Raw genomic sequence first — 15,481 nt, 5'->3', positions numbered from 1 at the left:
TTCCTGCCTCAGGGCCTTTATACAAGCTATTCCTGTACCTAGAACACTCTTCCCACTAGATCTGCATAGCAATGGCTCCTTCTTATCATCAGGTCTCAGTTCAAATTCACTTCCTCAGAGGCCTGCACCTGTAGGGACATGTGCATTATGAAACTTATTATTTTTTTTTAAACTTGTCTCCCAACTAAAATTTAAACCTCATGATGGAAGGCCTCCTGTCTAACTTACTGCAGTATTCAAAATGCCTAGAAGAGGTCCTGGCACATAGCTAGCCCTCACCAGATGTCTGTTAATGTTTAAATAAAACAAACACACTAAAAAAAAACCCACCTACCCATCCAGTATATAAATTCATCTTAGTAAACTAAGATAATGTAAATAAGTACATAAATGGACATAAATAAAACAGACATAAGTGGACATCTGAGATAGCATCCAAAGAGAAAATTATAGGACACAAGACAGACAGGGAGGGATGGCAGATACAGTGAAATAATTGGAAGGCCACACATTCAGACACATAGGATGAGACTCCCACTTCCAGTGAAACTGAAACTTTCCACTCTGAAAGGTGGAGGTTTTGCTTCATGTCAGATTACCACGTTGAAGGAAGCAAGCTACCACAAAATGAAGCAGCTTCACAGACTTCTACTTGTAACTTGAGAAGCTCCCTATCTATACATTTACTTATTAAAAAATATGATAAAATGAAAGGAATTTTGATCATATGGTCTTTAGGTCTTATTTTCGATAATTCTTCATTTCTTAATTTGTGACTTTAAATTAATTCTGAAAACATGAGTTTGCTCAGTCAGTTAATAGAAACAGCACAGGCTGGCAAACTTTTTCTTAAAGGACAGGGCAGTTAAGTATTTTAGGCTTGAGGATCCTGTCTCTGTTACAACTACCTAGCCATAATGCCATACTATGAATGTAGACATAGACAATACAGACCATATAAAAATAAATGGGTGTGGCTTTGTTCTAATAAAATTTTATTCACAAAAACAAGCTGTCTACTGTCTAGAGTTTGCTAACCTCTGGCACACAGGAATGTTTTACCTACTTGGCAACTGTCTCACTTCATTCAAACCACTTACGCAAATTCATTTATGTAAGCCACTTCAACTTATTAAAATTAAAATAGAAACCTAATAGACATTTTGTCAACCATTTTGTTTACAGAGAGCCCTGAAAATCTGATTTTTTTTCAAGCCTAATTGCATATATTCTCTTAATGTTTGAAATTGATGAGTATAGTAGATAATTCTGCCTGGCCAGTCTATCCCACCTTCTGATAGTAACATAATTTTTCTTTAGAAACCCACCCTCTCTATCCCAAGTTTCAGTCCATGTGGTTCTCACAGCTGAATTCTTGGCATTTGCCAAGGTCCCTTCCTAAGTGATGCTTAGACTTATCATTTAAACAACTGGGAAGGAAAAGCTCTTTCTATGGAGAAACTAAACTGGCAGGATATAAGTTTAGTCCAGAAGCTACTATGACAAAAAGAGGTGTTGAGACAGAGAGGTGTAGCATCTGGATAAACATAATTAACCACCCAGATGGGTCTAGCTATTCCCTGAAGGAGTACACATCTGGTCTTCTGAGTTGGGGATGAAATTTTTTTTTAATTGAAACATTTTTTTTTCATTTGAAAAATTACTATTACAATGAAGTCTTAAATCCACTAATTTTCCAATCTATCTATGTGGAGGACTACTCAAGAAACATGACAGGATAGCCCAGTATCATAAGAGATACATTGCAAATGATAACTCACACTAAAGCAGGAAAATCTGGCAGTGGAGCAGCTTCCAATAATATTCCCAATCCAGATTGCACTTCTTCTCTATTATCTGATGTTAAAGCAAAAGCCAAGGGAGTAATCAGGCGAGGATCCTAAGCAAATCAGAAATCAGAAAATAAAAAGAATAAATAATGTCATAGCTTTTAGAGTAAGGTAAGTAAATAGGCCTAAATTATAAAATAATTCTAGGCAAATTCTAAAGTGTTTCTATCTGATTTTTTAACATATTTATTAGTTTTACCTTGTTATACTTGTCTACACAATCAATATTAATATTAGCTTTAAAAAATCTGGGAAAGGTTTTAAATGCTTTTATTGTGCCATGCTGGGCATTGGTGGGTCAATGGTAGAATTCTCCCCTGCCTATAAAAATCATGTCTCTGATATTTTGATTAATTTAAAATACCATCCACAACTGACTGATGTTTTTTGAATTATTGTTTTATTTTTCTAGCTATCATTTAAAAGAAAACTGGCTAGAAGAAAAAATGGCTAATCATTTCCAAATTAAAGTCAAAAATAAAAGTAAAATTCAAGTTAACTCAAGAAAAGACTTCAGTGAGAATAAAACAAATTAAATATAAATATAATAAAATAATAAAAAACTAGAGTATAAGTCCTTCATGTCAGTAAATATTTTACATTGGTACTGGAAGCCCAAATCATCTATTCTGGAAAAAAAAATTATTGACATAAAATCAGTTTGACTCAATTTTAAAGTTAAATTGTTAACAGAGAAAAACATTAAAATACAAATCCTTTACAATTATCAATATTTGACAATGCTAAGAATCTTACAGGTATTCAAGTAAAATCTAATGCCACAGAACCACAAAAGCTGGCCTCTGTCTCCAAAACCCCCATGCTAAGTCTTCATAACTCCTTCCATGGAGAGGGAATCATTATTTTTACTTTATAGTCAAGGAAACTGGAACTCAGAAAAGTGAAATAACTTTCTCAAGTCTGCACTAGGCGATGATGGAGTCACCACTTGAACCTCATCTCTTAAGAATTATTCTCTCAAAGTGTGTTAGTGGCCCCCACCGAAGGTTCCAGTTCTGGCTTCTACACTGTCTATACAAGCACTGGAGCCAACTGTCTTATTATAGTAACTTAATTCACACATGTTGGTTAAATATTTATTATAAGCCAAGTTTTATGGATATCAAGGTAAACATCTAGAGCTCTTATTCAGGTACTACTATCATTGAAATCTGTATGTAAGCTATTTTCTGCACACCTCTCTAATTTTATTATCACCCACAATCAAGTCCTTTTCTTCCAGATGTCTCCCTATCACCTTAATACCCTACCTCATCAGCTCCAACCAAAAAACAAAAACCCCAAACAAATTTCACTCCCCTCCTACCATAATGCCAACAGAAACAAATGAAGAACCCTGAAATATGACACATCAAAGGAAAAGGTAATGAAAGCACTACTATACGAACATCCTATACATTAGAATCAGGAGCACTTACATTCAGTTCCTGTGAAACTATGTGATATAACCATACAGTGAGAATGTTATAGTTACATTAAACAATTAACAATTTTTAAAACATTTTTTCTAATGGCCACTTCTAAGAAAAATATTAATCTGATGAAGATTAAGAATTAAAACAGAAACATATATTAGGAGGCATTTATGTATGAATAAACTTCAATATTTGAAAAGTTTAAACTCACCTGAAGGATTTTGTAGAAGCTTACTTCCATGCCAGGGATCAATTGTTTAAGCTTGTTCATCAAATCAAGAATTTTCAAAATTACATCAGCAGCAAGTTTGCTTTAAAAATAAGTCATATTTAACTTAGATAACTCAGAGCTTAATTTAGAGCTTATTTTTGTCCATAAATCTAAAGAAAATAAAAAACCAACACCTTTGTTTTTAAAACTCAAAATAAAGTATTGTTTCTTTTGAAAAGTAAAAATATCAGACAACATTCTTATAACCCACGATCCAAAGAGAACTGGCATTAATAATTCAAGTTTAGACAATGTTTCTTTTTCTAATCTCACATACCAACACGCTTCAACTTTCTGCTTGAAATTACTAGTAGCATCGACAACATGCCCCGTTTAATTCTTAGCTTTGTCACTGAAATATCAGCAACAGAGGGCAACCGCAGTTGGTACAGAATATCTAATACTTGCGGGATGGATTATATTAAGCCTTTTTTTCTCAGTCTTATAACTGAACAGGACTACAAATAAGTAAAGAGATAATTCTTGTTCTTGAGTACAATTACTGACAATTAAGACATTTATGGAAATTGGAACAAATCATATTGTTTAGTATTTAGCAGGTCCTCAACAAAGATCTGTCAGATGGACTTATTAATTCATGTGGGAGGAGGGGGTAAAATAATCTCATAACTATCAGTGAAAATCCACATTTAACCATAAGCCTTGACATGCTAATGAAGAAGAGTTGCCTTTGTTATTTCCAGCAATGACTGATTTCTTTGAAATAAAAAGCCTCCCTCTTTTTCATGCTTTTTCATTGTGAAATATTAAATTAAATGAATATAAAAATAACTACAGAGGCAACGCCAAAAAGGAATTCCAGGAAAAAAAAAATGTTCTGGAGTATAAAAGACCTTTAGATAGTCAGAGTAAATTAAAACAAGACAAACCTAAGCAATGAAAAACAAACCACAGATATTAATATCTCTATTCAGAAGAATGTGATCTATGAATTAAATTTTTAAAATACTCATTATGAAAATATTTTTGTTAATTCTCTGCTAAACCTTGAGTTAATAGAACATCCCCAAGGATCATCCTCCAAAAGGAATGAGAATCACTACATATTTTGATTTTTATTAAGTTTGGCCTTACCATTTTGCCATTTGGATTTCATATACTCACCACAATTCAGAATCTGCTACCTTTGTTCCAAACCCCAGATCAATCTTGCCGTATGTAAACTGTTGTTCTATCAGAGTGGTACATTTGATAGTAGTCAGAATTTTTGCAATATGCATTTTTAGAGTATCATCCCCACATAGAGGTAAGTTTCATTAAGGAACACAAGCAAAAAATTCTCAAAAGAACCCTTACATTTTGTACAGCACTTTACATCATTTAGAATGATTTCATAATTATCTTGTCACTGTCATTTGGTGTAATTATTGGTACACTAGCTCAATGACAGATTAAGAAACTAGAGCTCAGAGCATTTAAGTGAATGGTTAAGTGGCAAGAGATAGGACTGTTTAGTACATATATGAAAAAAAAAAAAAAAAGAGATAGGACTGATACCAAAAGTTTCTGACTCAAAAGTAAAACAGAGAAAGGATCTGCGTTTCTACTGGATATTAGTTTTCTGTTAACAGGTATCACAATGGTTCAATAAATATTTGCTGAAATAAGGGAAGTTATTTCTCATTTGTTATTTCTCATTTTCTCTTTCTACATTGTAAGTTAATTTGAATATCTACCGTTAAAAAAGGGTCAAGTTTGGTCCCATTCATTGAGAGAAGGCCCGAATATTTTATATCTCTAAGGTCAAGCCAAGTAATCATGTGTCTTCACAGCAGTGGTTTTCGACTTTGATTCCATGTTAGACTCACATAGGTAGTTTAAGCAATCAATTACAAACACTCCACTACCCCATGGTTTCACATTTCTTCTGTTAAATCAGAAATAAGGTTCAGGGGTCAATATTTTCAAATGTTCTCCAGATGATTCTAATATGTAGCCAGGATTGAGAATCACTGCTGCCAAGAAAGAGAAAAATTTAAGAAGCAGCAGTCCAGAGAGAAGATTAAAGAGATGTGGAGTTAGCTCTAGGGCAGGACAAAGTTGAGCAAACTCTTGTTGCTCTAAGATACAAGAAAACCTGACTAAGTAAATATGAGAGATCTGATTGAGATATAGTGGCTCCTTGCTGGATAATAAAAAAACTATTAACAAAAATTCGAAAAATGGGACTTGGAATTCTTACAGACTTAGAATCAGTTGATCTAAAAAAAAAAGCTAATACAAGGAGTCAAGAAAATCAGTACACAGAAGTTAAGCAGTGGCACTAATTGTGCTAAAGGTTTTCTTCCTTGAAATGAATTAATTTGTCTTGATAACATTTGTCTTTTTCATAACCAAGTGTGATCTTGTCTTCATTGAAACATTTATGGAGGTGATAATTTTTAAAACACAAGTTAAAAAACTAAGCTAAAATAATGCTAACTACCAATGTTTCTTTCTTCCTCTGACATATTCCATCAAAGAATGGCACCACACATCATCCAGGGCAGCAATTAGCATCAGGAGAGTGACAGGGCAGTATTTTAAAATATATCTCCTAATTCAAATTATGATAAAAATGTACAAATCAAGTTTAAATAGCATTTCTGAAGATGTTCTTAAGCTTTAAAGTTTTACACAGAAAAACAAGGGGAAAAAAGTCTATATAACTTTCTAGGAGACTCTTCATTTAGAATTAGTTCTATGGTTTAAACATCAGTGCTACCATTCTGAACAGATACAAGCATGAGAAATGACAAAATTACAAACAAAGTCAAAAGTACAATAAATATAATGCTAGAAAAAAGGGTTATTTAGTTTCCATGTTTATAACTGAAGGATATTTAACAAAACTTCAATGGCCTTGACCATCCTTTCACATTTTTTCCTCATTAAGGCCTCATCTATATTTTGTTCTGTGAACTGAAGCTGATCAAGAATCGTAGGCAGCAGAAGGGTCACAAAACGGTCAGCTGAGGAACAGTTAGCAGTATCTATGACATCCTGGAGAATTAATCACCACCAACGATTAAAAATAAACAGAAGTAGAACACAGAATGCATAAGCAGTCATTATTGAGCTGCAAAACTCTTTAAATTTCTTATGTAGGTGACATTTGAACAATGTGAAGGTTAGGGGCACCAACCCTCACACAGTCGAAAATCTGAGACTTATATAACTTATATAGTTGGCCCTGACCCTGTCCTTCTGTATGCGCAGTTCCGCATTAGTGGATTCAACCAACTGTAGTTGTGGTATTTACTAATGAAAAAAATCCACACATTAGTGGACTCAAGCAGTTCAAACCCATGTTGTTTGAGGGTCAACTGTAATTACTTCAAAAGTTCACTGACCCATGTCTCTTATTTAAAATCTAGCCTTTTATCCAGTTTTGAGGGCTGTGACAAACTTTTCCTCAAAGGAACAGTAAGGTTTTGGGTTAATCAAATGCAAATAAGACTTTTTAAAATGGACTGTATCTGTGATTTTAAAATTATTCTGAGTTGAAGGTATGTACTGAAAACAAATATTCCGAATTTGCTAAATGCAATTACAATAACTAAATAACAGATATTGGTGTTAATACTTTACAATCACAAATAATTCCCATCAAGAATCTCAAAGGCCTTTTTAAATGCTAAAACTGATTGTGAACAGTCAAGATCAACATAAAACAAATAATAATTCATGCATAACCTGTAACAGATATTTAATTAAAAATTTAATCACTCATACACAATTTTGTTTGTGAATAGGGCCCAGTCATGAGAGGGTAAACTTTCTAGGAAGATACTGGGGTAGGAAGAATGGGTATAAAAACAGGGAAAATAGTAGAGAATACTAAGTAACCTACATAGTAGAATCTATCAGAATGCAATGGCCTGCACAGAAAGGATTTCTTCCTCACATGCTCCACTACATTTGACTGACTGGACCCAATGTTCCTATGTTAATCCACTAAGTAAAGACAGTAGACAATATCTACTGAGATGGAGAGACAGAATGTGACTTCAAGAAATACAGTCATACATCAAAAAACCATACAAATCTCAGTTAATACCTTTCCTTATTATACTGAAAGGAGTATATACAAGCTATTTAGTGAAAAAACAAAATAAAAAAAACCTCACTAATATTTGTGACTTTGCCAGTAAAAAGAAATTCAGTAGCTGAATGATAGGGAGTCTAGTATATGAGAAGTTTTCCTAAAGCATATGAACAATTGGAAGTTTATTACGAACATTTTTTAAAAAAAATTGTTCACCGAGGATCATAAAAGTGGAAAAGTCAATTTGTTAATCATTCCATCTCTGTTACCTCAAATATTTCCTTGAACAACTCCAGTGCTAAAATAGGACAGTTTTCTGATCCATCCAAAGGTTGGCTTGCCCAACGAAGTAGTGCTACAGTGGGTTCTAAACACTTAGAACGACTTCCCAGAATGGTGTTGCCAGATGAAGATTGTTCAAATATCATCTTTGTGAGCACATGGCGCAGCTGAGTCACTGAACAGAAGGCAAGAAGTAATTCTAAAACCTGTGCAATATAAAGTCTTCATTAAATGTCAATTTCATTAGACTTTAATTCACAAAGCAACCAAAAATGAAGCTGGAAATGACATATATTTTTAAAGAAAATACTCTAAAATAAAGATTAAAAGCTGCTTCCAATTTTTCTCTGAGTATTATTTTTCAGAATGTGTAATTAGATTCTGGAAGGTTACAGAAATTTTGTTAATGTTAGTTGCTTCTGATAACAGGACTGAGAGAGCCAAAGAAGAAAGGGCAACTTCAACTAATGTTATACACCTTTTTACTTAACTTCTTTAAAGCACAAACATGTTTTAAAAATGAAAAAAAGATTTAAAAATAAAAGTAGTAATTAAGAATACTTGTTATCATGCTAAGATTCAAGGACTGATATAAAGCTTACTTTAGAATAATATTTAAAAGTGGCATCCCAAAGCTTTCAAAGCTTAAGGATGGCTATTTCCGTAATATGTTTGCACAATGTTGGCATTACGCCCCTTAGCCTCCCTATTCTACCTCATTTCCTTGCTTCACAACTGAGCCTTATTCCATTACATAGCATCCCACATCATCCTGTTCATTAGCTGTTAAGTTCTACCTTATTCCACATGTTACCAATTTATCATTAAAAAAACCTCTTTGCCTATCCACTTATTTTCTATTTTTAACTGTTTCTTATAAATGACATATAATTGGAATTTGTGCTTTAATCAATCTGATAATTATCTGATTTTAACTGAATTCAGCCCATTAGCATTTACTATGTAACAAATGATAAAAAAACTTCAACTTATTCTCTTTTAAACATAAATTGTAGTATTTGTCTCTGAATATGTAATACATTCATTTGGTTCCAAAGTCAAAGGTACTAGCCTGACCTTTATCTATACTCCCTGGAAGCAACAAACAATATTACCAGTTTCCTATATCTTACCAGACATGTGTTATGCACTTACAAGCAGATACTTTCTCATTTACACTTTCTCCAAAAGTATAACATACAGATTAATTGCTACTGCAAGGCTAGATGGTTTCCCCGAAGTGAATACACCTGTATAGCAACTAGGTCAAGAACGAGAATTCTTTTAAAACTCCAGTATTCCTTTGTGTCCCTTCCTAGACAATGTCCCAACCACTCTTCCACATCAGACTTCTGACAGGAGATTAATCTTATCCTAGCTATTCTTGGATCTTTCTATTTCCATATAAATTTTTCAATCAGCTTGCCTATTTATATAAAGAAAACTGACTTGGAACTTCATATATAAATAGAATCTTACAGTGTATTCTCTTATACCTGGTTTCTTTAGCTTAGCATTATTAGGGAGATTCGTATTTTTGCATGCAGCTGCATTCACACATTCTCATTGCTATGTAGCATTCCATTGTATAAATGTACCACAGTTCATCTGCCCATTGCCTGTTAGTGGCATTTAGTTTGTTTACAATTCTTGGCTAGTAGGAATAGTACTGCTATGTGTTGTATATGTCTTTGGTATACATATGCATTTAATTCTTTGGGGTAAATATTTAAGAGTGGAATTGCTGGGTCATAGTTTATGCATATGTTCAATGTTAGTAGATTAATACCAGCTTTCATAAATAGTTGTACCAATTTTCAGCCTATGAGTACTGCAACACTCTACATCTTTTACATTCTCATCTATGCTTGATATTATCATATTTTAAATTTTAACCATCTGGTGGTTGTGTACTGGTATTGCATTACCACTTAAATCTGCACTTCCCTGAAGATTAATAAAGTTGAGCAACCATTTCATATTTATTGACTAATTAAAAATTTTTTAAAAATTTTTGCTCAGGTTATCTACTGGATTCAGAATTTTTTCTTATTCATATGTACAATTTAAAAAAAACATTTTAGATAAGAGTTCTTTGTTCAATATATGTATTGTAGATAACTTTTCCCACTCTGAGTTGCCTTTTCACTCTCTTGTTAGTGGTCTTCTCATGAACAGAAGCTCTTAATTTTAATGTAGTCCAACTTATCAGTTTTTTCCCTACATATTTCATGCTTTTATTTTCTGTTAAAGAAAATCTTTTTATCCCAAGACTGTGAAGATATTCTGCTAGGTGTTTCTTCTAAAAGTTAATTTACCTTTCACATTTAGAGCTACAATCCTTCTGGAACTGATTTTCAAATTTGGTGTGAGGTAGGGCTCACAATTCAGCTTTTTCCCATGTGGATTTTCAATTGACCCAGTGTCATTTATTGAAATGATGATACTTTTAATTAAGACTGTACTGATATTAATCAGGAGACTATATACTGTGGATTTGGTTTTGGACTGTACCCTGTTCCATTTGGCTGTCAATCCTTATGACAGTACTGTACTATATTACTTACTGGAGCTTTATATAAAGTCTTAATATCTGGTACTAGTAAAGTCCTTCAACTTTGTTCATTTGTTTTCAGGAGAGTCATGGTATTTTTGGATCTTTGCATATCCATAATGAAGTTTATAATCAGCTTTCCAATGTTTACATACACCAAAAACAAAAACAAAAACAAAAAAACTAGTCTGCTATAATTTTGATTGACTTAATATGGTGAAGTCTTCCAATCTATGAACCTGGTACACCATATTTACTTAGGCTTTTTTCTCTCAATGTTTTATAATTTCAGAGTAGAAGCCTTGTACACATTTTATTGGATTTATCCTCTATGCACCTGACATTTTAAAAAAAATCACTAAATGAAATCAGTTTAAAATTTAATTTTCTATTTGTTCAACATTTTCTACATGTCCTTTGGTGAGCTTATGGACATGTCTCTTGGCTATGCTCCTAGGAGTGGAATCACCATGTCATGAAATATATACACATTCAGTAGAGTAGGCACCATGAAACAGTTTTCCACAAAGATTTGAGGAGGGTTCCAGAGTTTTGGTTACATTGTTTTTTTTTTGCTCTAGACACTGGCTAAATGCCTATATTTAGTTTGAAAAAGTTCACGGAGCTGTGCACTTAGGTTTTTCTGTACATTATAGTTTTTAAAAAGTTTAAAACAAAAAGTGATGTATACCTTTGAAGAAGAATCAGGATCCTTTCCATTAAGAAGACCTAATACTTGATTAAGACATGAAGAAAAGTGCTCATACCTAGGTTTAAAATAAAAATATATCAAATGATAATTATGAAATTAATACAGTAAAAAGGATTTATGTATAAGATAAATCATATTGTTCAGACAAAAAACTAGTTTTGGGACAGATTAATCAAGATGTGTATTTTTGAAAAATGACATAACCTTATTTATCTAAGAAACATACACCCCCACTCACCCCTTGTTAGACTTTTACATTTCCAGCCAGGAAAGCAGAAAGAATGGGAATAAAGCACATCAAAACATTTCAATTTTAGTCTATTGTCAATCAGTAAAGTCCATGTTTACCAACTCTAAAAAGGCAGGTTTATTTATCACAAATACATCTTGGTTTAAAGAAAAAGTCCTAAAATTTGCCAGAGAGCCATACCTGGTAAGATAATCAGCAATTTTAGGGTGCTTAAGAAGATCCATCAGTAGATCAACTGAATACTTTCTAGTTAATGTGCCATCACCGTTTATGAGAATATTAAATATTAGCTGAAAAGTCTGATGAATGTTTCGAGCATGGAATAGCTTAAAAACAAATTGGGAAAAGTATATTATCCAAACAAAATTTAAGTTGACATCATCCTAAAACTTAACAAAGAGACTCAATGACTTTTAAAGTATCAGAGAATATAAACTTCAGAATTATTTTCATAAATTACAAAAAAGTCATATTTACCTTTTCCCCAACCTCTTCGTTTAATGTCAAACTGGATAATATTGAAAGTGCAAACACAACCACAGTTAAACTACTATGCGCCAAGAAGCTTATAAGAGTTCGATAGAAAGATTTCACATTACTCTGAGGAAGAAAAAAATTAAAAGATAAATTAGAATAAAAAAACTATGAGTGTTACATTTAGGTTTAGAAAGTATATCTCACACAGAGTAGGTAAACTTTTATTAAACATTATTATCAATCTAAGAGATCATTCAAGGAATGAGTGAGATGGTACATTCATACACTGCTTGTAGTAGTATAGATATGTACAATCTCAGTGAAGAGCAGTGTTTAGTCATGGGTTTATAAGCAAACACTAATTTTTCTCCAACAGTTCCATGGCTCAAAATAACCCCCGCCAACAAAATAAGAAAAATCCAGCACATAAACAAATGAGATATTGTTTAATTTAAAATTATAATACTGCACAGCAAGGAAAGTGTTCACAAAGCACCTTAAAGAATCAATGAACTTTCTTGATTTAATGTATTTCTAACAGTGTAGTTTAGTTAACCTCATTTGAGTGCCTTCACTTATCACAAGTACTGGTCATGATGCTAGGCACTTACTCATGAATTTTTCTGAGAGAGCTGTAATTGATTTTGTATAACTAAGAGACTGAGGTAAATGAGAATGCCAATGGTGTGCCTCCCTACCAGCACAAAATAATTTAGCATTTCTTGAATTATTCAGTAAGACAAATAATGGGATGCTATGGAGAATAAAACTACTAGTATTCAACAACTGTATTAATCCTTAACTTGTCTTAATTAAACATATATTAAAGCTGGAATACTTCAAGATATTTATATGTCAATCTGATTCTTCATTAATTTTGATAGGTCAGCTGGATAACACATGAGAATTCTTGTTAAATATTTTTAAAAAAAAAAGGTGAACAAAATTTTCTTTAAGTATAAAACCCACAACAAAACAAGAAAGAAACATTTTACAAACTTCTTACCAAAGTCTTTATGTGTGTTTGAACAGAAAGATTGTATCGACAAAGATTTGCCAATAATCCTAGACAAGGCATTGTTAACTCATCTTCAGAAGATTGACTGTTGTTTTAAGAAAATAAAGACAAAAACATTAAGCTCCTTCTAAATTATTCAAAAATTATATAGTAATTTATACATTTAAATTCCTTCCTTTTTATATGCAAAAAGAAAAATCTGACAAACATGTGAAGATTGTCAAGCTTTGAACAGTATTTGTCATTTATTTCATGTTTTGAAACTAAATGATCCTACTCAATTGCAGCATAGAAATAATTAAGAGATCATGTGCTATCTTATCAGTATATTCTTCTGTCAAGAAGATTAAACTAAACATGTAATATTCAGTTTCAACAAGTTTTTCTTTAAATCAATTCATTTCATAAATTTTTGCTATGAAAATTAAAGTTGCTTTACTCCATTTGATCCTTGAAACCACCTCTGAGGAGTAAGCAAGAATCAGGGTCTCAGTTTAAAAAGTTGAAAAAAATTATTTAAGAAAAATTGAACTATTATATGGTTTTAGTTAAAAACAAACCAATAGATTATTTGGTTACATGTTTGGTTGCATACTCACATATGATCTATCAGGAATGTAATTAATTCATCTATATTGGCACCAGAATGGAAAATTTTGACGTTATATGTTAACCTCTGCAGAAGCTGAATACACTGAGAATAAGAAAATAGCAATGAATATAAATACATGAAAACATATTGCATGCTCGCAAGAATGAACTCCTGTGCATATTCTGAGTAATCAATTTAGAAGGCAGAGTTTAAAGAACTTCTCCATTTCTTGAAAAGGTTTTATCTTTTTTTTTTTTAACAAATACAAGTAATGAGACTACTAAAAACCTGAAGAGTTCTGCTGCTGATTCACGTATTTCTATACATTCTATCTCAAACAGAGCACCTTGTCAACAACCTGTCTCACTTAACCATCTTAAACTTAAATGCATATTGAAACATACACATATTTCATCAATTCTAAGGTATACATTTTTTCATATTTTACCATCTTTAAAGGTGCACGTCAGTTTAATTTACAATGTTTTTCCTTCTTACAACTGATGACATTTTAGGTTCAAGAAATTATTATGGGTAGAAGAGCTTTGAGTCTACGTTAAATAAAACCAAATCTATAGCTTCAATTTTTATAGAATGTTACACAGATTGAGGTTAGATGCCAACTCAAATTACAATTTTAATATAAATAGCTTACATCTCAAAATGCTGACATGTGTTTTTAAGTCTGTCAAAACAGCTATAATGTAGATTTGTCTTTCTTCAATAGTAGTATACGTGGATAAAATTCCCTTCTTTAGAAACTCTTAAATAGTAGTACATGTGTGATCAATCAGCTTTTAAATTTATTAATAGTGAGAACTGTGCCTCATCATGCAGTGTTACACCAGCATATAGTACATTATAAGTCAGTAGTTTATAACAGATACTATCAGTTTTGATCTGAAAATAAGGAAGGGAGAACAAGTATTAAGTGGAAAGTGCTGTGTGGGTGTATATACCTGCAAAAACACTGAATCACTGTGGCAAGTGCTGCTCCGACAAACCACTCCTGCCAGCACATTATTCAGGTTGTATGTATTCTGAAGACAGTCTCTGGTTTCACTGTCTACAGCTGTAAGTTAAAATAAAATCATACAAAATACATCATATATATATGTATATGGTCTTCATGGATGAAAGATAAATAATTTAAAATTTATTTTATATTAAATTTATAATTATATAAAAATATCAAATATAATTTAGCTATTTTGTTTACAAATACCTTCCAGTTCAGAAGTTTGATTATGGTGGCTACTATATTGGACAACACAGAGAACATTTTCATCATCTATTTGACATGCTGCTCTATGTTACTACTAGATCATTGGGATTTTTTAAAATAAGCACGAATCAATTTTATAACCACACACAGAAATATTTCCTCTCTACCCCTAAACACAAATCAAGAAAAAGAGTAACTGCTGAATAAAAATTTAAAAACTAAAGATAAGGTAGGGAAAAACAGAAAAAGTAACACTTGTATTTTAGCTTTAGAGCTAAGTTCAGTATAGTCTATCAAAAAAGAATGATGTTGGGGCAGGGTATGCTCAAGCAGTAGAGTGTATGCCTAGCATGCACAAGGTCTTGGGTTCAATTACCAGTATCTCCTTGAAACATAAATAAATAAACCTAATTACCCCCCCAAATAAATAAATAAAATTAAAAAAAAAATAGAATGATGTTTCGATTACTAGCTGTGACTTTCCAGAGCGCTGTAGTTCATACTGGCACTATGTGTATGCATTTTTTTTCTTAATTCAAAAGTAGGCTAGGAGGAGGGTAAAAGCTCAGTGGTAGAGGGCATGCTTAGCATGCATGACTTCCTGGGTTCAATCCCCAGTACCTCCATTAAAAAGAAAAAGTAGGCTGGTATTTCCCAAGGTACATTCTTTTTCGTAGACCACTGACTCTTTAATATGCTTCAGATTCTTTGTTCCAATAATTTTAGTAAAGAATGCATATAATATTCCCTTTTCAAGAGATCCACA

At 32.3% G+C, this 15,481-nt stretch overlaps 1 protein-coding gene across 3 annotated transcripts in view; it reads right to left on the bottom strand.

The window, feature by feature from the left end:
• The window catches only part of CIP2A (cellular inhibitor of PP2A), a 31,773-nt gene that overhangs the window by 12,063 nt on the left and 4,229 nt on the right, over positions 1-15,481 (bottom strand). For all 3 annotated transcript variants that reach the window (XM_006215914.4, XM_072965648.1, XM_072965656.1), the window contains 11 exons: positions 14,450-14,562; positions 13,498-13,592; positions 12,887-12,983; positions 11,881-12,003; positions 11,584-11,729; positions 11,133-11,208; positions 7,875-8,093; positions 6,401-6,560; positions 4,683-4,824; positions 3,498-3,597; positions 1,782-1,900 (listed from right to left, as the gene is read on the bottom strand). In XM_006215914.4, the coding sequence (XP_006215976.1) occupies positions 1,782-1,900; positions 3,498-3,597; positions 4,683-4,824; positions 6,401-6,560; positions 7,875-8,093; positions 11,133-11,208; positions 11,584-11,729; positions 11,881-12,003; positions 12,887-12,983; positions 13,498-13,592; positions 14,450-14,562 (1,390 nt within the window). The remainder of the gene's footprint in view (positions 1-1,781; positions 1,901-3,497; positions 3,598-4,682; positions 4,825-6,400; positions 6,561-7,874; positions 8,094-11,132; positions 11,209-11,583; positions 11,730-11,880; positions 12,004-12,886; positions 12,984-13,497; positions 13,593-14,449; positions 14,563-15,481) is intronic.

Source organism: Vicugna pacos, chromosome 1, assembly GCF_048564905.1.
Source record: "Vicugna pacos chromosome 1, VicPac4, whole genome shotgun sequence".
Classification (NCBI taxonomy): Eukaryota; Metazoa; Chordata; class Mammalia; order Artiodactyla; family Camelidae; genus Vicugna; species Vicugna pacos.
Note: the sequence above shows the minus strand (reverse complement) of the source record. Positions and strands in the feature narration are given on the sequence as shown.